The sequence below is a fragment of the Sinocyclocheilus rhinocerous genome, unplaced genomic scaffold (genome assembly GCF_001515625.1).
Source record: "Sinocyclocheilus rhinocerous isolate Xijiao unplaced genomic scaffold, SAMN03320098_v1.1 scaffold208, whole genome shotgun sequence".
Lineage (NCBI taxonomy): Eukaryota > Metazoa > Chordata > Actinopteri > Cypriniformes > Cyprinidae > Sinocyclocheilus > Sinocyclocheilus rhinocerous.
This window is the reverse complement of record NW_015650085.1, coordinates 18327-43758: the sequence shown is the minus strand read 5'-3', so window position 1 is coordinate 43758 and position 25432 is coordinate 18327. Positions and strand designations below refer to the sequence as shown.

General features: G+C 38.9%; 3 protein-coding genes and 1 pseudogene across 4 annotated transcripts; 2 read left to right on the top strand and 2 right to left on the bottom strand.

Annotated features, from left to right (window-relative positions):
* Positions 1-1628: 1628 nt before the first annotated feature.
* LOC107711481 (uncharacterized) lies at positions 1629-6332 on the bottom strand. 2 transcript variants are annotated; one of them, XM_016516458.1, is made up of 2 exons: positions 6274-6332; positions 1629-2529 (listed from the first exon to the last, which is right to left on the bottom strand). In XM_016516458.1, the coding sequence occupies exons 1-2, from the start codon at positions 6299-6301 to the stop codon at positions 1787-1789; spliced, it is 771 nt and encodes a 256-aa protein (XP_016371944.1). In that variant the 5' UTR covers positions 6302-6332; the 3' UTR covers positions 1629-1786. The 2 variants fall into 2 exon arrangements, 1 of the variants encoding a protein (XP_016371944.1); XR_001636707.1 differs by lacking the exon at positions 6274-6332 and adding an exon at positions 6094-6232 and having other exon boundaries at positions 2454-2529.
* A 1154-nt stretch (positions 6333-7486) lies between these two features.
* On the top strand, positions 7487-11116 carry LOC107711482 (V-type proton ATPase subunit E 1-like). Its single transcript, XM_016516459.1, has 9 exons — positions 7487-7775; positions 8528-8593; positions 8747-8856; positions 9031-9097; positions 9203-9292; positions 9390-9458; positions 10186-10280; positions 10392-10479; positions 10564-11116. The coding sequence occupies exons 1-9, from the start codon at positions 7743-7745 to the stop codon at positions 10624-10626; spliced, it is 681 nt and encodes a 226-aa protein (XP_016371945.1). The 5' UTR covers positions 7487-7742; the 3' UTR covers positions 10627-11116.
* A 71-nt stretch (positions 11117-11187) lies between these two features.
* On the top strand, positions 11188-18226 carry LOC107711479 (adenosine deaminase CECR1-A-like). Its single transcript, XM_016516457.1, has 10 exons — positions 11188-11431; positions 12492-12764; positions 12835-13054; positions 14123-14333; positions 14420-14547; positions 15177-15267; positions 15553-15661; positions 16970-17127; positions 17825-18027; positions 18126-18226. Exons 1-10 carry the CDS (start codon positions 11392-11394, stop codon positions 18211-18213), a joined length of 1521 nt encoding a protein of 506 aa, XP_016371943.1. The 5' UTR covers positions 11188-11391; the 3' UTR covers positions 18214-18226.
* Positions 18227-18365: 139 nt separating this feature from the next.
* Positions 18366-25432, bottom strand: part of LOC107711461 (probable polypeptide N-acetylgalactosaminyltransferase 8) — a 10008-nt pseudogene continuing 2941 nt past the window's right edge.

Genomic DNA, 25432 nt, shown 5'->3' with positions numbered 1-25432 from the left:
AGTTGCCAAGTCCGTGTATTATACGCGACTTTGGGCTTCTTTTTTTGTAAAGTTGCGTGAAAAAATCCCGGGTCGCGGGTTGCGGTTTTTTGGGTTTATTTTAAAAAATATGGTTGCTTGCTAGGGAAATCTGACAAGCAACTTCGTTTCTTTATTGATGTTCGCCGTATTCTCCAATGCATTGAATGACACTCTGTCTGCTCGCAGTTAATAGCCAACCAGTGCAATAATATAAGTGCTGCTGCGTAATTTGCCAAATGTTCCGCCCCCTCCTCCCCATCATTGGAGAAAATCACGTTCAAAAAAAAGGCGCGTGACGCTGTAATCCAAGCGATGACAGAAGTAGACGTAGAGGAGTGGGATGATTTTCTTTTAGCCTATTTTTTAATTTTTACAATGTTTTGTAATGTATTAATTATCACGGGCTGTAATAAAAAACAAGTAGTCCTATACTAATACTAAGAGTAAATATGGTTCGAATAGCCTATATTTTAGTAGGCTATAAATATGTGGCTATGTTACAGCTCCCCTTTGAAGCTTTTGTGTTTTCTTGTTTTTGAAGCAGCGGTTGCTTATTTGTCTTGCGAGAGTTGGCCATTTGCGCTCTTCAATGCGGTCAATCTAAAGAGACCAACCTATGAGCATCATATCTCAATAGATACAACGATATGAAAACAGACATTTTCACATAGGACCCTTCAGAGTGGCACTATGACACAACGACATTATGATCTGCTTTACTTTGTTTTTGTTTTTTTATATATATATAATTTCACATCTAATTTTCATTAGACTGACATAAGTGTAAGGTTATCCGTTAGCTGTTTCATACACATAATATGGCACACATTTTCATCTATTAATATGCCATTTACCTCGCTTGCCACACTTATCTCTTTCTTCAAGGTTCTTGATTTACTCATTTTGGAGGATCTGAGGCTCTTACTGGGTATCATGGGAATAGCAAATACTTCCGTACACACTCTCTTGCTTGTCGCTCGCAGTCTATGGTGAGATGAGATTCATACTGCCACCTGCTGTCGGAGAGGTGATATTACATATTGGACACAGCGCCATCCATCCACATATTAATGGCAGCACTTGAATTATTATTGATTGCTTTTTATTTATTGAACATATCTCACCCAAAATAAAATAAAAAAATTAATTAATTATGAATTAATTACATATATTTTGGAGACTGTTTTTAAAAGAAAATTAAGCTTAGATTTGTACTGTAATACTGAAAATTGACAGAATTTTTATTACTATTGATAGCATATGAGTTATTAAACATATCTCATCAAAAGCGTGAATAAACAAACAAACAAATAAAACCTATATTTGTGCTGTAATACTGAAAATTAACATCATTTGTACTGTTGATTGCTTTTTATTTATTAAACATGTCACCCAAAATATTAATAAACAAATTAAGTCATTAGTTTGAAAAATATTTTAAAAAGAAAAATTAGCCTATATTTGTACTGTAATACTGAAAATGATCCTGTCACCTTTTTATTGTACAGATAATAATTTTTTTATTAAAATCAGAATAAATGGAAGTCTTGTATAACACATACCACAATGTATTTTTTCTTTTGATTTTTGGGGTTAAAGATGATCCAGACTCTCAGACTGTGTTTAGTCTGTGTGTATGTGTGTAAAAATACAAAATAAGACAAGCGACAATATTTAATAACCTTCTAATTTTTTATATCACATAATCAGTAATACAATTTGTTGAATTGTTCTACAATTTTGAAACTATTAAAGAGATCTACAGCTACTTTCTAATCAAGTTAAATGTAAGTATTGCCATTACCGCCAACAGGGCGGCGCCACCAACCAGCAGCACAGGGAGTTCAAAGGGTGCGGCTGAAAGCGGGTCTGCCTTTGGAACAACCTCTTCTGAAGATGACGCTGACACACTAGGTGCATTAATAGAGCCTGATTGAGAGGCATGAGGTTCCTCTGAGTGTGTGAGTGTGGAGGGTGGGAGATTATCTAAAACCTGTGAGATGATTTCAGGTATGGGAACCGAAGCCAGCGTAAAATCTAAAGGCTCAGACAGAAGAGGAGTGTGAGTGAAAACTGGCTCTGAATCCATCTCTGCCTCAATTTCCTCCACAACTGGCTCCTCCACACACATCAGGAGCTCCACAGTCTCTGGAGGCTTGAGATCTGAGTCTGCAGGACGTTCTCCAATCTCTTCCAGCTCCTTCTCACTGCCAATCATGCTCAGCACGCTGCTCTGAAGCTCCTCCTCCTCTTCTGACTCCGCCCTCTGATGGAGCTCCACCTCTAGGTGGATGATGTTGTCAGAGGCGGAGACTTCTAGACTTCCAAGCTCTGGCTCCATGTCACTAATGGATGCCCAGGACTCAGCTAGACTAGCAGTCTGCCAGGGGCCGGACCCACTGCTGCTCTCCTCCAGGCTTGAGGTTTGATCCTGATGAGAGTCGGGCCCCACAAACTGCCTGTCATCAGACAGGATGGAAGATCTTTTACTCCTCTGTGAAAATCTGACTAATTTTTAAAAAGATGAGAGACAAAAAAAAATGCATTCAGGCATGTAAGTGCATTGTGTCACTGTTTAATTAAATTAATATGAGCATTGTGGGAAACTTGGGATGTAAAAATTTATTTTACAGCTTATGTTTTGCTGACGTTTAATATAAGAACAAATTCAAAAATATAAAAAGCCATTGACAACCCATTTTACTTCAGTGATTTGAACTATGAAATGACAGCAACAACAATCAAAAAATGAATAAATAAAAACAACAATAATAATAATAAAAACCAAAAGTAGGTTATACAAGGTTAAACATTTTGCCTATCATATCGACAGACATAAGAATTATAGCATAGTAGTTATAGTATAATAATTTTTTAATAAAAAAAAAAACATGATAGTTGAGGAATTTTACCTTAAAATTTGCATTTATGTAAAAATGTACCAAGAAAAATAAATAAATTAACAATGTATTGAACCTTTTGTGTTGTAATAAAGAAAATTTAAAAGTGTTTAAATATATTCTGAATTTTTTTCTGAGTGATATGTACATAGGTACAAAATAAAATAATAAATAGTAATAATTCAGTCATTCTCAGAGAAACATTTTTTTCTCAATACTTTTAATATATTTAGAAAGGGTAACATTTTTGTAACATTTTTAACTTCTTATATTTTATATCTATTTGGAAGAGACCAAACCAAATTGAATTTAATATTCAATGAGGGAAAAAATGTGGGACAGGATTTTGTCCATTAACTCATATTTTGTCCATTACAAACATCCTAATCTATCATATCGTATCATATTGTGATCTATGTAGGCCAGTAAGCTCATATCTACAGAGGCCGAGAAGTGCTAAACAAATCACAATTCTGAAAACAAAATAACAAATTACAAATGCAAGTCTAAAAAACAAAATAATAATTCAGACAGCACAACAACAATTCAGAAAACATTATAACAAGTCAGAAAACACAATGACAAATTCGAAAACAAAATAAGTCAGAAAACACAAGGACAAATCCGAAAACAAATTAACAAATCAGAAAACACAACGACAAATCAGACAAACCGGAAGAGGTAGGTATAGTTTGAGACAGCGCCATTGGTTTGGGATTACTCACCGCTGACTGGACGAGACATCTGTCAATCAACGTATACAGGGAAGAACCAGCCGAAGAACAGCAGAGTCGTGGTAGAAAGTTCGGAGATGGTATTAAAGTAGCTCAGTTTAAATGTATTGTATGAATTGCCCTTACTAGAGAATAAAAAATACGGAGTGTCTATTTACACTTAGTGCAAATAGCCCGCCTTGTTGGCAGAGGCTATGTGCTTGTCATTGGCTTTTTGACGCGATCGACCCGGGTTCGATTCCCACCTTTTGCCGAACTTTTTTTCCTCCCTTTTCAAATCACGTTTCACATCGTAAAGGCATTTATTTTCAATAAAAATTAAGGAAATAATCTAAAAGTTGAAAATAAAGTATCGGGTAGGGTTAGGGTAGGTGTAGGGAGGGCTTTATTGTACCAATAAGGTGGCATCCATTTAATAATTAAAATTAAAATTATAATTTACACTCAATACGTTATTATTGCATACTGTTTTATAATGTACTACAATACTGAAGTGCAGATAATTGCCACTATTTGCAACAAGTAGTATACTTGATAGTAGAAATCCTGCTATTTTAACATAGTGTAAATAGGTATTTGCACTTAGTGTAAATAGCATATTGCTAAAAATACTGCTATTTTCACTTAGTGTAAATAGAATCCATTGCTAATACGAGATTTGAAAAGGGAGGGAAAAAAAGTTCGGCAAAAAACGGGATCGAACCGTGGGGTCGATCGCGTCAAAAAGCCAACAACACACACTTATCTCATTGGTTTGGGATTACTCACCGCTGACTGGACGAGACATCTGTCAATCAACGTATACAGGAAGAACCAGCCGAAGAACAGCAGAGTCGTGGTAGAAAGTTCGGAGATGGTATTAAAGTAGCTCAGTTTAAAATGATTGTATGAATTGCCCTTACTATGGAATAAAAAATACGGGGTGTCTATTTACATTTAGTTAAAAGTGGCTGTAAAACATCAGCTCCAGTGGTGCAGATAGATAAGTGTGTGTTGTTGGCTTTTTGACCCAATCGACCCGGGTTCGATCCCGTCTTTTGCCAAACTTTTTTTTTCTCCCTTTTCAAATCTCGTATCACATCGTAAAGGCATTTATTTTCAATAAAAATTAAGGAAATAATCAAAAAGTTGAAAATAAAGTATCGGGTAGGGTTAGGGTAGGTGTAGGGAGGGCTTTATTGTACCAATAAGGTGGAATGCATTTAATAATTAAGGTTTGTCGTTGTGTTTTCTGACTTGTTATTTTGTTTTCGAATTTGTCATTGTGTTTTCTGACTTGTTATAATGTTTTCTGAATTGTTGTTGTGCTTTCTGAAATGTTATTTTGTTTTTTAGACTTGCATTTGCGTTTGTAATTTGTTATTTTGTTTTCAGAATTGTGATTTGTTTTTTGCACTTCTCGGCCACCGTACATATCTGACTGGCTATGCAACCATTATATATATCTCCATCTGCTGAATAGAGAATCTCAGATATTTCACATTGCATGGCAGGATCATGGTTCAGTTCATGTAGCTCTTACACAAAATGGACATAGATCTACTTACTCTTTTGTGACTAGATTTAATTTAATTTGTCAGAGTAACAAATCCTAAACTCATAAATCTCTTGCTCTTGCATAAATCTAAATGCAATTTAGATTTAGATTTTTGGGGTGAAAGAAAACAAAATGGACACATTCATACTTACTCTTTTACAACCAAATGTAATTTGTCAGTAAACTCTATGATTATACAAATTTTCATGTCCAGACACATTAATGAAGTACAGAACATGGTGGTAACAGCAGTTATCGTTTGCACCAGCACCGCTTCAGTCACGTCACAGTGAAAACGTGCAGCGTCAACAGTCAGATTGTGAAGAGACAGTAAACTAAAGCCCATCGCCAAGATCAAAGGTCGAAGTGCTTAAAGGGATCAGATGAGCAAGAAATACATGCTGTAGCTTTTTAACTTTGACCTCTGACAGAGGCAGATTGTGAACCAATGGAACAAATGAGAAACAGGCGAGAATGACAACAGTTATTCTATATAAACCTAAAGAGAGGCATATTTTAACCAGCAGGAGTAACTAGTTAAGTATGGCTGAATAAGTCATTGACTAACCAGACAGTTAATATAATGAGACGATCTAATCTAATTATCTTTTCAGCCTGTTAAAGCGTGACAGATTCCACTATATTACTACTGTTATAGAAAACATGCTTATGGTACCTTACAGCACTGCAGATTTTATGAAATGGAGTATCATTTGAAATTAAAACAAACTGCCCAAAGCTTACATTCTCATATTACCCATACAAGAAATTGAAACAGCACATATTGTCATATTTTTAAGACTGGAAAACAGTAAATACCCTTCTGTTATAGACAAAAGTCTACACACAGAATACAAACAGTCTTAACTCTGCAAAAGCAGCCATTGAAAATAGATCTTACCTTCTCTGAGGGCAAGGTTTAGTCAGACTGGAGGCTTGAATAAATACAGAGGAGGGTCACTGGAGCAACAGAATGCAGTCCAGCACTTCCCTGCCCCCTAAAATCCCACCCCTATCCAATTACATCTGTCCAACTCATGGTGACACAACAAAGCAGTAAAACTCCCATCGGTCCACTTACCTTTGTTCGATTCTATAATGAGGGTCATGAGTCATGACACATCGATCTGTTTGAATTTGATTCCAGTTTGCTTGACATGTGTTTGTTTGACAAAGTTAGCATCCACCTTGTGATTAAAGGGATAGTTCACCCAAAAATGAAAATGTGATGTTTGTCGGCTTACCCCCAGGGCATCCAAGATGTAGGTGACTTTGTTTCTTCAGTAGAACACAAACGAAGATTTTTAACTCAAACCATTGCAGTCTGTCAGTCATATAATGGAAGTGAATGGGAATCACGGCTTAGAGAGTCAAAAAAACATACACAAACAAAACCAAATTAAACCATGCTGCTCGTGACGATACATTGATGTGTAAAGACACAAAACGATCGGTCTGTGCAAGAAACTGAACAGTATTTAAATCGTTTTTTTCCTCTGATTCACCGCAATGTCCGAACTGTCCTGAGCACGTTCTCAACAGCCGGCGCGTGATGCGTCTTCTTCTTCTTCTTGCTTTAAGGCGGATGGCTGTTGAGAACGCACTCAGGACAGTTCGTCACGAGCCGCAGGGTTTAATTTGGTTTTCTTTGTGTATGTTTTTTTTTACTCTCAAAGCCGGGATTCCCATTCACTTCCATTACTGACAGACTGCAACGGTTTGAGTTAAAAATCTTCGTTTGTGTTCTACTGAAGAAACAAAATCACCTACATCTTGGATGCCCTGGGGGTAAGCAGATAAACATCAAATTTTCTTTTTTGGGTGAACTATCCCTTTAAGGTCAATGTTACTTCCTCTTTCCCCTCATTTTCCCACCATTTCACAATGATCATATGTGCCCGAATACAGTTTGTGTACAGTTTTTACTATGGCACTTGCTGTATAAACGTCCGTGGTACGTAATTTGTACGTCTCACAACATTCAAAACTGTTTTATGGAGTTTTGGTGTACTTAAAAGTTTTTTGGAACGACATTTGATCAACTGAACAATCAGTATGTTGCTAAACAACAGTACAATCCATTAAACCACTGTACTTGAGTCCCTCACAGACTAGGTTTATGTTGTTATTTTCTCATTTTAAACTACACAAACCTTTTTTTTTTAAAGTTTTATATTTTATTATTACTCTTAGTAATATTGTCATTATTATTATCGCCTGTAACAGGTTCAAAATAATCGCATGTCACATAAACCGCAACAAAAAGCCTAGACGCGCACTGTGATCTGATTGGCTTCCAGAGAGGAAACACGCATCATGTGACGCGTGTGTCATCATTGACTGAGAATCAGCTGATCCTTCCAGTCTATTTTCACGACTCAGACACTGTCACGGTCGACCCTTTCATGTCATTTTTTGTGCGTTTTTAAATCTGTAGGCTTTTCGAAAATATATTTGAAATCTATTTTTTCACGCAAACGTCTTTCCGTCGCCGAGAAACGAGCCCTTTCAGTCGGTGGAGTTTAAAATCATCTTACAGCAGCAGCAGTCATGGCGCTCAGCGATGCCGACGTCCAGAAGCAGGTGAAAAGGCGTTCAAATGCATACTTTATTCTATATTACACCGTAACACTGTAGCAAGATTAACCCCTCAGTGATTTGACAAATGCATTGTTTTAGGCGAGCCTGGCACGAGCATCGATCATAAAATACCATGATGTGGCCTTCAAGGTTGTTCGTCATTTATTCATTAGACACGCGCTTGAATCACGAGACCTGTCTATATAATAATAATAATGAATTTATATTAATACATTTTAATACGTATACGCGATCACGCACATGTGCATAAAGGATCAATAAGGAAAAATTAAATTGAGCATCTCATTCGAAAACAAATGCACCAAGGTAGTGTGATGAATAATATCAAACATTCACAACAAAAAGACCAATTTTAGAATGCAGATGATACAGAATATTAAGATGCAGGACGTTCTGCATAGTAATAACATACTAAACACACACACACACACACACACACACACACACACTAGAAAGACACATTCCACATCCTTGTGATGGAGCCACAACAGGGCAACTCTTTGCTACTGTAACATTAAACAGATTTCAGATGATTTTTCTCAGGAAACAACCAACAAGGGTCTAACAATGTATTTTATACAAAATTAGGAAACAAAGATATGCAAGTGCTTGCATTTACAAGTGGGTTTTAAATATAGTAATCCTGTTAGACTTCTGCTTTTCATGTTCCTTTAAAGCATTTTTTCCCTGATAGATATTGAATCATTGTTCTTTTGATTCCCATATCTTTCCAGATCAAGCACATGATGGCTTTCATTGAGCAGGAGGCCAATGAAAAAGCAGAGGAGATTGATGCAAAGGTAATTTTTTTATTTAGTCTAGTCTAGCTTTAAATTATTCCACTAAAACATCTAAATACTATCTTTAAGAGGCTGTGACAGTGGAAATGGTGTGAAATGGTGTGACCGGCCGTTTATAAGAACTGATATGATGATAAGTGACTCCCCCTGCAGGCAGAGGAGGAGTTCAACATTGAGAAAGGTCGGCTGGTTCAGACTCAGCGTCTGAAGATTATGGAGTATTATGAGAAGAAGGAGAAACAGATCGAACAGCAGAAGAAAATGTGAGTGTGACTTCCTCTGACTGAAACAGCCAGACGCCCAAATCATTACCGTGCAAACTTCCAGTTTCCTCAAAATTTGTTACTCAAACAATTATTTCATGCAGTAAAAAGTTCCAGATCATTTAGTTATCTATGAATGTTCAGATGTTTTAAATGTTTGCTTCATGTCCACAGTCAAATGTCCAACCTAATGAACCAGGCCAGACTGAAGGTCCTGAAGGCCCGTGATGACATGATTTCGGTTAGTTTCTGTTCTCTTTTGTAGCACATCTAGCCTTAAAAGAAATATTGGGTTTATGTTGTCTGTTTACGTTGCAGTATTAATTCTGTTTTTGTTTTTTTTTAGGATTTGCTAAACGATGCACGTCAGCGACTAGCGAATGTAGCCAGAGATCCATCCAGATACGCTGCTCTGATGGACGGACTGGTCCTGCAGGTGAGTGATTGTATAATTAAACATTATAGCAAACCATGTCTGTCAAGGACTGTATGCGAGTCTTATCAGGACACGCTCTGATATTCTCATGTTTCAGGGTTTTTACCAGCTCCTGGAACACAAAGTGACCATCCGTTGCCGCAAACAGGACGTGGGCATAGTGCAGGTCTGTAGTCCACTAAACCTAAAGCTAAAACCATAACAAAAAAACAACTGTGTTACATGAAATAAAATAAATGTTAACTGAAATAAAACATAAAAATTCAGCTAGTTGCCAAGAAGACATTACTCATTTTCATTTAGTTTAGCTTGATGTATTAAAATATCAAAAGATGATATAAAAATTTCACAGCACACCTTGCTTTTCAGACCGATGAGCTTTGTAAAAATTTTAAAAAATTGGTAAAACTTTGAAATTAAAATGGAAATTTTTTAATATTAATAAAAACTATAATAGCATATTAATGAAACAAAAAAAAAACACTGGCTTCAGCAATCTAAGATTATATGATGTATTATATAATGTAAATTATGTATTTTATATATATTATTTTAGCTAGTTACTAAGACAAAATTTTTATTTTTTAAATTTATTTTAACTTAATGTACTAAAATAACTATAACTAAAACTTAAATATAATAAATAAAAAATAGACAAAAAATTACAAAAACAGCAAAATTACTAAAACTTTGAAATTAAAAAGAAAATGCAAAATATTAAAAACACTGTAATAGTATCTCAATGATACTAATTTAAATATAGTTTAACTTCTTATATAGTTATATAATTATATATACACTTCTATAGCAAATAATGTTGTGTATTACTTTGGCAATTATTAATAACCGATTACTTCATGATATAAACCAAGCACAAACATGTGTTATATTAGGCTGCTGTGCAGAAAAACATTCCCATCTACAAGGCAGCAGTGAAGGACAATCTTGAAGTGCGTATTGACCAGGAGAACTTCCTCTCTCCAGAAGTGTGAGCATCTGCCGTTTCAATATCTCATTTACAAAATTAGCCTGAATATCTTTTTTTACTTAATTGTGGTTTTTGAATATATGAAATGAAAGTCTCTGTGTTTTTTTGTAGCTCTGGTGGTATCGAGCTGTATAATGCTGATGGGAAGATCAAAGTGTCCAACACTCTGGAGAGCAGGCTGAACCTCATAGCACAACAGGTACAGAAATTGGGCCGAGAGGGTTACGATTAAGAGAAGCAGTGTGAATTGTACGATAGATTTTTCATTTTCGATTCTTTTCAGATGATGCCGGAAATCCGAGTCACCCTATTTGGTGCAAACCAGAACCGCAAGTTCATGGACTGATCCTCACTCGCTCCAAACCACGGCAGAACGCCATTGTTTGATGTTGTATTTTTATTTTTATTCTGATGTTAAAGACTCCATTCCTTGTATTTAAGAAAATATCATGTGTATGTGTGTGTGGTGATTCATTATTGCTGTAAAAAGGATCAAAATAGTGTTTCGTTTGGCTGCTAGAACTCTGGTCCATAACATCTCATGTGTTTGATTCTGAATGCAGCTGTAATATAACACGGTTATGTTTACAGAAACGCCTGAGTGAGCTCAGTCTTAAACTGATGTAGAAATTCCACGATTGTTTGTGAACTCACCCATTTTGTGGCTGTGGAGGAGAAGACGGACCCATCTTGAACATCCATCAGAAAAACAAAATTTTTATTTGCTTTCCTGTGGTGCAGAGCATGACCTGTATATCACAAGCAATCGTGTCTGTTATTGCTGCAAAGATTATATTGATGTGAAAATGATATATAATGAAAAACAGTACCAAACAGATCTTCTCCCATTGTCTTCTTACTGAGTCTCGTGTTGTCAGCGGGTAAATGCCAGTCATTTGGGGAATGTCATAATGACAAGGGTTTGCAGAAGGCTCTTGTTCCTGGGTCACTTGAGATTTCACAGTATGTCACATGCTCCATTGTCATCACATTCTGAACATGTGCTGGTCCTGCAGAATGAGGAACTTCATCGCACTAGACATACAGACAGACAGCAGCTGAAATGCATGTTCTCTGGATGTAAGACGAAGAGCAGCGAACAAAAAGAGTAATGAGCAAAATAAACTTGAAGGTAAGGTCACTTTTAGCATGTGAATGGAGTTCTTTATTATTAATAATCAATAGTAATTTTTTTAAGGTTTGCTGTTTTCCTACCACTGAAGTTTTCCAGATTAAATTGTTAGGAATGTAAATTATTTGATTATTGCAAAAGCTGGGGTCTAAGCTATACCATATAAAAAATAATAAGGAAATAGATCTAACAAAACCTGTGCTGAATGATCTAATATTTTTTTATGATTATCATGTAAAATACTTGATATAATAAATATTAATAACATTTCTGTTCAAAGTTTCAAAATTTAAATGGTGTGCCAAGTGAATTTACAATAGATCCTTTCAAATGCTTTTTACAGAATGACTGCAAAAATATTTGCGAGTGAGAAAACAGCTGAACTATTATTAGTAGCAGAAGTAGAACTGATCTTAAAATAATGAAATAAAGTTGACATCTGTCTTGTCCTGACCTTTAACCTTTTTCCAGTAAATAAGAAAACAAGTGTAGACTTATGATTTACAAGTTTAAAGGAGTAGTTTGCCCAAAAAGAAAACTTGTTGAAAATGTACTCACCCTCAGGCCATCAGAGATGTAGATGAGTTTGTTTCTTCATCAGAACAGATTTGGAGAAATTTAGCATTACATCACTTGCTCACCAATGGTTCCTCTGCAGTGAATGGGTGCCGTCAGAATGAGAGTCCCAACAGCTGATAAAAACATCACAATAATCCACAAGTAATCCACACCATTCCATCACTTAATGACTTCCAAAACAAAAACGGCATGCTTGTAATAAATTAATCATTAAGGTATTTTAAACCATCACTTCTGGCTAAAATACAAGCCCATAATCCATAATAAAGCTTAGACTTCAAGCTACACGTTTAGACTTTGAATGACTAAAATCATGTCACAACCTGAATGTCCAGGCTGAGTGTAGGTGCAAATTACACCAAAACAACTTTGCTAATGAACCATCAAATAAGTTGGATATAGAAAAATCCCATTAAAAAAAACGAACAAGAATGGGAATATCACTCTCTCACTACCTCAGGAACTCTGTACAAGCATGAGGAGTCTCTCAAGCATGGCAGCTCTGATTGTCCTGATGTTACTGTGTATCAGAGAGTGTAATCCAAAGCCAGATCCCCATCAGAGGGAGCTGATGCTGAAGCAGGACATGTCCCAGCAGGTAGGGGGCAGAGTGGAGCTCACTGCGGCTGAACAGCAGCTGGATTTACTCCTACACCAGCTGAAGCTGAAAGAAATGGCTACTTCACCTTTCCCACCTGCCAATCACTTCTTCAAAATGCGGCACACCATGCAAAAAAGCCCTGTCTTCAAACTGCTACAGAAAATGCCAAAGGGTAAAACTACTACTCGTATATCTGGGAAACATCTGTCCTTCAGATAATAAAATGTCTCTGTGCCTTACAGGTGCAGCTCTTCACATCCACAGCTCTGCTATGGTGAGTGTGGATTGGCTGGTAATGAATGCAACATACAGGCCTCATTGTTACATCTGCTTCAAGTGGGGCGGGTCAGTGCAGTTCCTTTTCTCAGCCAATACGCCCTTTCTACGATGGGGATGCTCTTTGTGGAAACGATTAGATGTGCTGAGGGCAAGTCTGAGTGATGTCACTGCCTTTGATAACAGGTGATTAAACGTATTTCAACATCAGATTTAAAATAGCCACATTTGGCCACTGGTACAAACAATAACAGTGGCCATTCAGGGCATTTTAGTGAATTGAAAAGCATCATATGCTGTATATATGATGCTTTTCAATTCACTAAAATGCCCTGAATGGCCACTGTTATTGTGGCCATTTGTTTTGTAAAAATAAATAAATAAATAAACATATATATATTTTAGGTATGGCTTTAGTGGCTCTTTTATATGAAGCATTGCAAAAATTACCTCAAATATATTTGCTAAATGAAATCCAGTACTTGCTTCTTACTAATTTTGGGGTGCTGATTCCAGAAATAGTTTTTGCCTATCACACTTTCTCATGCATTTCATAGCATTTTTGCTTTTGACAACCATTTGTACAGTGAATATGTCTTGCATTATCATTTAATCATGCAGCAGAAAAACAGCCACAAAGACATGACATGAAGCCGGGTTAAGTGTCTGTTCAATTCTCAGCTGATTTTCACATGTATCAATGATTTGAAAGACAATTTTATGCCTAATTCTGATTTCAAGGTTAGAATTACGGCAAGTGACAGAAGAAAATGCAAACATGACCCAGATGTTTTCTGCCACATCTGTGGGTGTTTTACTACATCTAAACAGCAACAGAAAATTACATATTTTGTGGGGAAAAAAGCTTCTTTTCTAAATTCCTTTGACATTAAATAGAGTATGTGAATATATTTTCCACTACTTTGCAGAATAAAGTTAAATATATAATGTTTTTATTTTTTAAAATATTTTTTTAGTTGTTGTTTTTTGGTGACATTTGACAAGTGCATTAATGCCGATTCATTCATATTTGAAAAAAACTTAATTCTTATTGTGTTACAAAAACTGATGGAAGTTTTATTGATATTTTTTAACTCAGCATCATCAAATTAAATATTATATTTTATTGATCGATTGATTAATTGATTTGATAGCAAATCAGCAGATTTTTTTTCAAGCTGCAGGGCTGTATTATAAACAGTTCTAGAACCAACTAAGAGAAAATAAACTAATTAAGCAAATGACCTTTCTCAGTTTAATGCGGAATCTCACACTTTTCACGGAAGACCCGGAGACGTCTTATCCGACACAAGATGCAGCATGGGACAGGTTTGAGAAGACTTTTATCGCTCTATCTGGGCTGATCACATATGCACCTGTCTTTAAAGACTACATCTACCAGGGTCTGAAGGAGCTTTACAAAGACAACATCATGTACCTGGAGCTGAGGGTCGGACAGTCCAAGGTTTGTGGCTCTTAAACCACATCACCATATTTCAGTGTATATGTGCACTTGGATGAAAAATGTGTATATTTTATAATTATGTTCAGGCGTATGAACTCGATGGCACTACCCATGACAGAGCGTGGTCTCTGGAGGTCTACAGAAACATCACTGAGCAGTTCAGAGCAAATCATCCAGATTTCATAGGATCTCGTTTAATCTTCTCTGTCCACAGGTAAAACTACATTAAATCAATCAATCAATAAACGTTCTCTCTTGTCTCTCTTGAATAAACTGAATAAGCCAAATACATACTTAATTTACCTTAACCTTTACAAAACAACAACAATAACAACTTTTAATGTAAATAACTTTCATTTCTGTTACCAAGGGTCACAACAGTCAGCTTTATGATTTTTTTAAAACAGCTATTAAAGAATTACAGCCTTTAAACCAAATGATATTTCATACAGTATTTTTTTCTTCCTTTTAAAGAGCATAAGCCACGTTAGTTTATTTAATAAAGTCACTTTAATGGTTACTGTTTCTAGAACTGACTATCCAAATAAGATTTTTCTGTTTTCAGTTATGACTCCACTATTTTAATTATGTTTCCACTAGACTAACAGCGGTGAAACTTCTGATTATGAGATTATGGATAATAATTCTTGAAACATCAGCTCAAGCTTACAAAAGAAAAGACACATGGTATTCATTACTGCAGAATAAAAACACATTTAACTCTCGTTAAATCGTTTGAATTCAAAAAGATGAAATATGGTCTAGGATTTTTGACATGATTTAACATACTAAGAATATTAATCATCAATCACATCAGTCTGATCTGAATGCATTTTTACTCAGGTCTCTTAGTGTGTCTCAAGTGAAGCAGGCAGTACAAGAGGCCATTGAAATGCAGAGAAAATATCCAGACATCGTTGCTGGGTTCGACCTGGTAATCTCATCTTTGACTTAAGTTACAATTCACGGCCATGTCGCCAGAATGCAATACTAAATACTAAATATGTTACTGTCTGCACTGTGCAAGCAAGCCACAGCAATAACAAAGCCAAAATAACTGAACCAGGACGAGTCGGTTCTAAAAGGTGACATGGCACCATGACGCTCACTGAAGAGTCACATTTGACTCAATCAGAATTAAAGAAAAAATGAACGGGGTGAAATTAAATGACCACATTTAGTATTTGTTTTCTCTAATTCGATCAATTTATTGCTGTAGGTAGGTCGTGAAGACACTGGAGGATCTATCTGGTACTTTCGAGATGCCTTATCACTCGCTTCAGAGATTAAGACACAACTTCCTTTCTTTTTTCATGCTGGAGAGACAGGTCAGTATATGTAGCTCACTTCATCATTTTTGGGAGAAACAAAGCTTTTTGAAGTTTTGAATGAATTGAATCAACTGCTTTGCAAAATATCAGCGAAGCGCTCGAAACACCAGTCGCTGGTCAAAATGGTGTAAATGCAATTCAGCACAAACATGCATAAAAACACCTTTTACAAACCAAATGCAAAGGTTTTATCAAAAGTTTAACCCGTTAAATGCAATTAAGAAAACTTTGAATATAGAGTGACCATACGTCCCCCTTTTCCCAGATGTGTCCTGGTAAAGATTTCTAAATTGCCTAAAATGTCAGGATTTTGGCTGTAGTTGTGTCCGAAATCACATGCTTCCCTACTATATAGTATGCAAGAAACAGTATGTGAGGTGGGTAGTATGTCCGATTTCATTGTATTCGAAAAACAGTCTGCAAAAATTACCCGGATGACCTACTTCTTCCGATTCTGAAGTGCGCATTCGATGGACACTTTACTATCCCATGAGGCCACGGGAGAGGATTTATAAATGACAGTGAAGTGATGCAACTGACGCAGGTAGGTCATGTGAAAGTAACAACATGGTGGATGTAGTATATGAATTTCATTCATACTACCCATATTCATACTAGAATGTACTTTAACGGTCGTGAAGTAAATTCAAATTCAAATGTAGTACCTAATCAGTCAGTATAGGATTTTAGATGCACTGTTTGTTTTCCTATTGTTTTCATACTTGCTGAAAGTAATGACTGAAAAGTAGTTTGAACAATAGCGTGCAGGCACTGTACATAATCAACCAATCTTGGCGTGCGAGAAGGTGGGATCTACAGAGAACGGTCAAAGCAATGCAAATATGTGTGTATAATGTATGAAGACTGTAGAGAGCACATCAATAGAGAAACAAAGACAAAACCTGGACATTTTAGGCTATTTATAAAAAGAAGACAGATGGTCACCCCAATCAAATACCATAAAATATGAAGTCTATATAATATGTGTTCTATAATATTTGCTGTTTTGTTTTATTGAGGGCTTGTTTAAATACGCCAATAAAAGACTACTCTTCCTTTTCATTATACAAATGCAGATTTATAGAAGTATATCATAGACACATTTATAGAAGTATATAATAGACACTAGTTCATGGGTTCACTGAGAATTAATTTGCCAGTTTGAAATGTGCTAGAAACCAGTGGTTAGAAAAACAAATGAAAAGGTTTAGAAGCAGTGTTTCAAAAGCGTCCATCACTACACTTAATTGTTTTACAGTTAAACTTCCAGACTGGAACAGGCTTTCTGTGGATGTTTGTTTTTAGATTTGGATGGTACAGATGTGGACAGGAATGTGTTAGATGCTCTGCTGTTTAACACTAGCCGCATAGGACATGGTTTCGCACTGGTTCATCATCCCCTGGCCAAGCAGCTGTCCAGAATGAGAGGGGTGGCAGTGGAGCTGTGTCCCATTTCCAATCAGGTACGGCTGTGGTGCAAAACTAGGCTGACCATATGTCCTTATTCCCAGATATATCCTGGCCGGGATTTCTAAATTGTCTAAAATGTCTGGGTTTTGGCTTTGTTTTTCTATTGTTTTCATACTTGCTAAAGGCAGTATAGGGGAAAGTTACTTTTAAAAGTAATGCATTACAATATTGCTTTACTCCATACGAAGTAACTTATTGGGTTACTTAGTTAACTTTTTATGAAAAAGTAATGCATTGCATTGCATTACTTTTCCTTACGTTTTGCCACCTGGGCTGGGCTTGCCCCAAAGTTATATTTTTAGCAATTGTAGGCCCTTTCACACCAAAAGTGAAATTAATAAGCCTCAGCCTGAAGGAAGTGCCTCTGTACCTCACTCCAAATTTCTCTCAACACGGGGACAGGAGAGGTGTCAGTGAATAAATGGGAAAACAAAGTAACTTGCGTTACTTATTTGAAAAATTAACTCAGATATTTTCTTGTACATTTAAAAGTAATGCATTTCGTTACTAGTTACTTGAAACAAGTAATCTGATTACATAACTCGCGTTACTTGTCTAACCCTGACTGAAAAGTAGTTTGGCCAATAGCATCCAGCCATTGTACATAATATTTGGACAGACTTACATTTAAAAGAACTTTGTCAAATGTCAGTGTGATTGGTTGAATCAACAGTGTTTCATCTTCTCCAGGTGCTAAAACTGGTCTCGGATCTGCGAAACCACCCAGCCGCAGTACTAATGTCAGACGGCCATCCTGTAGTTGTGAGCTCTGATGATCCCACCTTGTTCGGGACCACAGGACTCTCCTATGATTTCTACCAGGTCTTTGTGGGTATTGGTGGGTTGACTGCAAACTTGGGCACTCTAAAGGAGCTTGCGATGAATTCAATCAGGTGCTTAATATTTATTTATTCACATACTTTCATTTGAAAAGTCATTTTAGTTATGTAGAAGAATTATTTAAGGTTGCACTTTTCCCCTTTATTAACAGGTACAGTTCTTTGTCACCACAACTACAGGACAAAGCTATGACCGTATGGAAGGAAAAGTGGAACAAATTTGTGGCAGAGAATTCATAACCATGACAAACAGAAGAGGATAGGACTGTATTTTTTATTATTACTTATCTTATAAAACTAAGGGGGTTGAAAGTTGTTTTATTTGATTGTATTGTAGGTTTAAAGTATTATTTGACTTAATACTAATCTGAGGTTTGTCCACAGCATTTATATCATAAATTAATTGAGTCTCCTACATTTTTTAAGTCCTTAATTACATACTGTATCCGCCAGTGCTGGTTTCTGCAGTCCTGAATTAAAACTTCATATTCTCCTTTCTGGTCAGCACTGATCTCCAGACAGTGTTTAGTGCCTCTGTTCTGTATAGCGTGTCCCTGAAAACACCAGGTATATCCAGAAATGTATCTGAACAAGGAGGTTTTTCATGCAGGGATATTTATATTTTGTCATTAAAAGTGCTTTCTAGGTCATGAATTATTCCGTTTTTTTTGTGCTGCTTTAAACTTTTAGTATCTGAACACGAGTACATCTCTGGAAATCTGTCTGAGCCGGGATCAATTACACAGCGGGTCATGTGATATTTGTGTGAACATATACATACAGATACATATTGCACCACTTTCTGTATAGTAAAACACCTGTGTGACGAGAAATTAAAGCTTGGAAAATGTAAAAAAAAAATGTATATAGAGAAATAATATAATCATATATATATAGAGAGAGAGAATATAACAGAATTCAGAATTATCTGGGAGGGACTGTAATGACTTGTACTTGTCTGTTCAAGTGGCCCCTGATCAAACCATAAACATGTTTGCAGATTATTAATCACCTGTTTGTGTTAGTAGGACAACCATTATTTTCTGATCTTCAGAGTCTACATTTTCCAGATACCACTGGAATGGTTTGCATTTCAGCCTCTCTCTCAGTTTCGCTCTCTACAATACATCACCGATGTCTATCCCATGGTTCTGTGGGAGAAGACGAGAACAGGTGCACTGGTTGTTTGACTAGTTTAATGATAAGCAAACAGCTATACAAGCAAAACACTGACACAGTTCAAACTATATCCCTATCCACATCTCAAACATTTGGTAGACAAATATTAAAGGGGTGGTTCATTGCGATTTCACTTTTTTAACGTTAGTTATAGTGTAATGTTGCTGTTTGAGCATAAACAATATCTGCAAAGTTACGAATCTGAAAGTTCAATGCAAACGGAGATATTGTCTTTTAAAATTCTAGCAGTTTAATGCCTACAAAAACGGCTGGTAGGGACTACAACAAGTTACTTCCCGGGTTCGTGACGTAACAAACCCAGATAAACCCCACCCTCGGGAAAAGGCAGCAAAGGGGCCGAGGCCATGCTGCGCTGCTTTAGAGAAGAGGAAGAGAAAACTAGAGGTGCACGTAAAAATCTATTCATATATGAATCGCGATTCTGTCTTCTAACGATTCTAATGGATTCACAAGTTTCAAAATCAATGTTCTAAAGCAGCGGTTCTCAATCCTGTTCCTCGCGTTCCCCTGCTCTGCATCTCTTTCTCTCTCTCTCTCTCATTCAGCTCAGCTCCAACAAAGAACTGTAACTTCCAATTATACACTTATTTTCACATAGCTATGAGAAGCGTTAAACATGGACGCGCGTGCAGTTGCCGTACTAAGTTAAAAAAACACATTATTTTCCACATACTGTAGATTATTGTTTCTCCTATATGCCCCACGCCTTTCTGAAATGCATAGATTTTTACAAAGCTCATCAGTCTGAAAAGCGAGATGTGCTCTGATTGGCCAGTTATCCAGTGCGTTGTGATTGGCCGAATACCTCAAGCGTGTGACGGAAATGTTACGCCCCTTACTATATTGTGATGCCCTGTCCGGCCAGAGCAACGAGTATCTAAAAGTATGAGACAACAACAAACAAAAAACATAGGCCTACCATTAAAAGCCGTGCTTGCACAGGTTCTGCACGATCCTCTTCAGTAATATCCTCTGTCTCAATCAGGCTCAAACTGATAAGCGATATTAACGACGCCGTTGTTTACAATACAAACGGAGCACATGCCGCTGAGGTGAGGGGCGGGATGTTTAGACGTGCACTAGAGGCGGATTAGCCAATCACAACACACTGGGCTAGCTAACCAATCAGAGCCCATCGCCTATTTCTGAGGGAGGGGCTTCATAAAAGAAGGAAATGATCAGCGTGTTTCTCAGAGAAGGGACAGAGCGGTGTGGAATAAAGGTAAATTATGTGAAAAAGAATGCGTTTTTTTGGGATGTTTAGACGTGCACTAGAGGCGGATTAGCCAATCACAACACACTGGGCTAGCTAACCAATCAGAGCCCATCGCCTATTTCTGAGGGAGGGGCTTCATAAAAGAAGGAAATGATCAGCGTGTTTCTCAGAGAAGGGACAGAGCGGTGTGGAATAAAGGTAAATTATGTGAAAAATAATGGGTTTTTTAAAAAAGGAAGCATTAACACGTTAGACCGCACCCCATAAACACAATCAAGCCTAGAAAAAAACCAGTGAACCACCCCTTTAAAGGGTTACTCCACCCCAAAATGAAAATTTTGTTATTAATCACTTACCCCCATGTCGTTCCCATAGACTATATAAAAACAGGTAGTTCCAAACCGGGTGTGCCTCACACGTCCTGAAAAGTGAAGCTGCGGGCTCTTTGATCGCCCCCTGGTGGCTGGCTGCAGTACAGGTCATAAACCCCGCCTTCTCCATGTAAACGACTGGGACTTGAGTCAAAATAAAAAAATAAATTACACTTCCAATACAATTTTCCGAAAGATGGTTTTGGTCATTTAAGGTTATTATCACGCTGATATATGTTCAATTGTTCGTTTTTGTGATAAGTTTGATTTTAGCTAGTAATTTGATGCTATAAAAACGGGGCGTGATGTTATGGTTGATTGGGTCTGTGGGAGTTTGGGCGGGAGTTTGATACTGGGGCTCCACCTCGCGACACTACTGTTATGAAAGACATCGTCAGAATAGTCCATCTGCCATCAGTGGTTCAACCGTAACGTTATGAAGCGACGAGAATACTTTTTGTTCGCGAAGAAAACAAAAATAACGACTTTATTCAACAATTCGTCTCCTCTGTGTCTCTCCGCATCACCGTAGCGCCATTTTGGAGAATATGCGCTAAACGCAAACTGCGTATGCTCTTCTGTGTCAGCCGCGCTTTTTGCAGTTTGCGTTCAGCGGATATTCTCCAAAATGATGCTACGGTGATGTGGAGAGACACAGAGGAGACAAATTGTTGAATAAAGTTGTTATTTTTGTTTTCTTCGCGTAAATTGATGTGTCAACAGAAGAAATAATTGTCATGCCTCACTCTTAATAACACAAAAATCAACACTGCTAGAACTTTCTTTGGATGTGTCCAACAGATGATAAAAGTGGATTTCTTTCATGATACCTGTACTGGAATATGCCAGGCTATGTGAAAATTGTTCTTGTATTGATCCATCTAAACGTCTGCCACTCGGAGGGCATTTCTCTTCATTACATTGCTAAGATCAGTGTGCCCTCTCGATGTGAGCAATTTTAGCGCAGGGTACAATCTCTATACTTCCTCCACACAGCCACACCTGAACCAAACACATGAAAACTCAACACGGTTTACTATGGCTACTATGTAAATATAGTATAATATGTAGGAGAATGATCAACACGTTTGCATGTGAATGTGGTTTACCTGTATTCCTAATTCAACATTCTCTCCTCCGTAAACCTCCATCCCTCCATCCAGAGTCCCAATCTCACCGAAGAACAGACGATCAACCACAAGAATTCCCTTCACAGAGAGACTCCTGGAGAATCTGTTACTCATAATAAATACACTGTATGAATGTATAAATATAACAATATTGGAAATTTGCATACAACAGTTACACTCTTAATAGAATTTAGCAACATCAGATAAACAGCATGATGTTGTGTTTAAACTGACGGAATGCTAAAAAAAACTCTGATGTTTCTTTTTTTCTTTATTCACTTTTCTGTCTGCCGCACGCAACTCATGCATGGTCTGCCTCCCAAAGTCGCCTGCTGGGGCATTTCCTGGCCATTTTGGGTAACATCAAGCAATGGCTGAGGAGGGTGAGGGCCATCTGCTGGCAGGAGTGGTGGCAGGTCAGGTCCTGGCTGTTGTGGGGGCTCCCCGAGATGGAAACCTTGAGGTGCCTGGTGTGACCATGGCTGTACTGGTTCTGGTCGTGGGACTAAGGAACTGACTCCTTGTGCTGCTCTTGTGTTATGCTCCATTGCGAACCTCTTGTTGGTGTAAGAGGGATGGGTACTTTCTGCAATCTACTAGCATGCCAGCGTGAGCCGTCACTTAACAGAAATGTGGCGGATCCTAGCTGACGGACCACTTGGTGAGGCTCAGACCAAAACGATGCCAAAACGATGCCAAAACGATGGGGGGCAGTTAGTATTGTTGCTGACAAGCCCGGTGCTCTGAGCCTGTCTAGGGGAAATTCCATCTCCCGGCCGAGCATGAGCAGAGCAGGTGAAGCCTGAGTGGTGCTGTGCTGGCTAGCCCTGTAGTGCAACAAGGTTTGATTAAGTGCCATTTGAAATGAGTACCCCTGGACCAGATGCGCCCGAATCCCATTCCTAAGGCTCTGATTAAACCTTTCCACCCCACTGTTTGCCTGGGGATGGTAGAGTGCGGCACGAATATGCTTAATTCCCTTATTGCTGAGGAAGTTGGAGAATTCTGCAGAAATGAACTGGGGCCCGTTGTCAGTAGTTATGGCACGGGGCATGCCCCAATGAGCAAACAGACTGTCCAGTATCTGCGTGATAGTCTGTGATGTACCTGTCCCTGCCGGTGCTACCTCAGGCCATTTAGAATGGAGATCGTAGATGACAACTAGAAAGCGCTGATGAGGAGGAACTCCATGGCCATGAATTTCCCCACAGATGTCTAACTGTAGGTGCTTCCATGGACGTGAAGGCCATGGGACTGGCTGCAAAGGGGTTGGGGCTGGTTGTCCAGTCTTTCCACTAAGGAGACACGGTTCACAGTCCCTGACCAGCCCCTCAATATCCCGGTCTATGCCCGGCCACCAGACCAGGTCCCGGCATCTTTGCTTAAATTTTACGATGCCCAAATGACCCTTGTGCGCCATTGATAGGACCGGTACGCCAAAAGGTTGAGATTCACTGCATGGACCGAGATAAGAGATCAGCGACCACATTGTCCCTCCCTGGTGTGAATTTCAGCTGGTAATTGTACTGTCTCAGGCGCTCACCCCATCTGTGCAGGCGCAGGGGTTTATGACCCGAGCCAGAAGCTGACAGAAGCATGGGCAGCACCTGATGGTCTGTGTGGAGGGTGAAACGCCGCCCGTAAAGATAGAGGTGCCATCTTCTCAGTAGCCCAGACACAGGCAAGGGCTTCGCGTTCACCGACAGAGTAGCGCTGTTCCGTGGGGTCAGGCCCCTGCAAGCAAATGCTGCAGGCCTTTCAACACCGTCCTGCTCCTGTGAGAGAACCGCACCCAGTGCTTGTGTGGAGGCATCACAGGGGACGATTGTCGGACTGTCCGGGTCAAAGTGAGCTAGAATGGGTGGTGTGGTAAGCTGGGATTTTAGCATTTGGACAGCCTCAGAGCATTCTGCAGTCCAGTTACATGGCTCATCTTTCTTTAGTAATTGACGGAGGGGTGCTATGGTTCGGGAGTACTGAGGCAGAAAACAAAGGTAGTAGGCTGTCATGTCCAGAAACGAGGCTACCTGGGAAGTGGAGGAGGGTTCTGGGATTCGGTGGATAGCCTCAATATTTGACTGGAGAGGGGCGATGCCTCTGGGCGGGAGACGAAATCCCACAAAATCAATGGCTGAGGTGGCGAACGTGCATTTCTCTGCATTCAGTGTAAGATTATGCTCCATGAGGGCACTAGCCACCCTATTGAGACGGTCATTATGTGTCTGGATATCTGCTGCATGCACTACTATGTCATCCAAGAAAATGGCAACTCCAGGAATACCAGCCAAGATGGTGGTCATCACCTTTTGAAAGCAGCTGGGGACGGAGCTCAAGCCAAACAGCATGCGTGTATACTGATATACCCCAGTGTGTGTGACAAACGCTGTTAGGTTTCTGCTGGAAGGATGGAGTGGCACCTGCAAGTAACCTTGGCGCAGGTCCAGCTTAGTAAATACCGTCGACCCATAGAAGTGGGTGGTCAGCTCCTCAGCCATGGGTAAAGGGTACTTGTCGGGAATAACGGCCTTAATGACAGAGCGCAAGTCCACACAGACTCGTATTCCCCCAGACTTTTTCCCTGCAATGACCAGGTTGGAGATCCAGGGGGCAGCATTGACTGGTTCGATCACTCCCATAGACAGCATCATTTGGAGCTCCGCTGTCACTTCAACCCGCAAGGCGAGAGGAATCCTAAGCAGGGGCTGAATGACTGATGACACCTCTGGATCCACCGGAGGCCTGTGGGTGAAAGCTGTGAGGCAGCTGAGTCCATCAAACAGCGCCGGCCATCTCTGTTGCCAGGTAGTGGTGATGTGGTGGATGTCTGAGCCCTTGTCATCTCGCAGCGTGAATCCTAAGCATGTGAAAAGATCCAGTCCCAGGAGGTTGGCACCCCGTTCAGTAATATAGAAGGGAAATGATGGCAGGGGTTTGGAGCCATAGCGGACTGGAACATGAAGAACACCCAGTATAGCGATCTTAGAGCTGTCATAACCACAGAGGGATGTGCAGGGCTGCTGCAGTGGCAGATGGGAAAAGAACTTGTGGTATGTACTAGCATTGAGCAGAGATGCCGCTGCACCCGTATCCATCAACAGCGGAAGGCTCACCTCGCCGAGAAGCACAGTACATGTCCTAAAAGCTGTTTGGCCCGCTGATACATGTCTGATTTCAGTGCAGTCATTAGAGGCAAACGGTTGTCGCTTCTGTGATGCTTGCGTAGCAGGTGCTGATCGGCATACTTTAGCGAAGTGATTTTTTTAAGGCAATTCCTGCATGTCTGTCCCCGTGCAGGACAATTTTGGGCCCTGGAGTTGTGTGAGCTAGAGCCACAGTTGCTGCAGAAAACTAAACTTCTACGACTTCCTTGCATCTGTGTAAGCTGCACTGGAAAACATGCTTCTTCAGTGTCTATTTTATCTGAAGGAAATGGACCGTGGTGTGTGAGACAGGCAGATCGCATTTGCTGCGTGTGTGCATCCACCAGGGGGCGCGCATCAGCGAGAAGCGTGGAGCATTCAGTGGCTGCCTCCACCTGCAGC

What these genes read in the sequence shown, in the direction of transcription:
- LOC107711482 (XM_016516459.1), top strand. Translation starts at nt 7,743, where the DNA reads ATGGCGCTCAGCGATGCCGACGTCCAGAAGCAG. An exon ending in AACTTCCTCTCTCCAGAAGT is followed by an intron (nt 10,281 to 10,391) that starts GTGAGCATCTGC and finishes GTTTTTTTGTAG; the next exon opens with CTCTGGTGGTATCGAGCTGT. An exon ending in TGAACCTCATAGCACAACAG is followed by an intron (nt 10,480 to 10,563) that starts GTACAGAAATTG and finishes GATTCTTTTCAG; the next exon opens with ATGATGCCGGAAATCCGAGT.
- LOC107711479 (XM_016516457.1), top strand. Translation starts at nt 11,392, where the DNA reads ATGAGCAAAATAAACTTGAAGGTAAGGTCACTTTTAGCAT. An exon ending in GCTACAGAAAATGCCAAAGG is followed by an intron (nt 12,765 to 12,834) that starts GTAAAACTACTA and finishes TGTGCCTTACAG; the next exon opens with GTGCAGCTCTTCACATCCAC. An exon ending in TTTTCATGCTGGAGAGACAG is followed by an intron (nt 15,662 to 16,969) that starts GTCAGTATATGT and finishes GTTTGTTTTTAG; the next exon opens with ATTTGGATGGTACAGATGTG.
- LOC107711481 (XM_016516458.1), bottom strand. Translation starts at nt 6,301, where the DNA reads ATGACCCTCATTATAGAATCGAACAAAG. An exon ending in CATTATAGAATCGAACAAAG is followed by an intron (nt 2,530 to 6,273) that starts GTAAGTGGACCG and finishes TTTAAAAATTAG; the next exon opens with TCAGATTTTCACAGAGGAGT.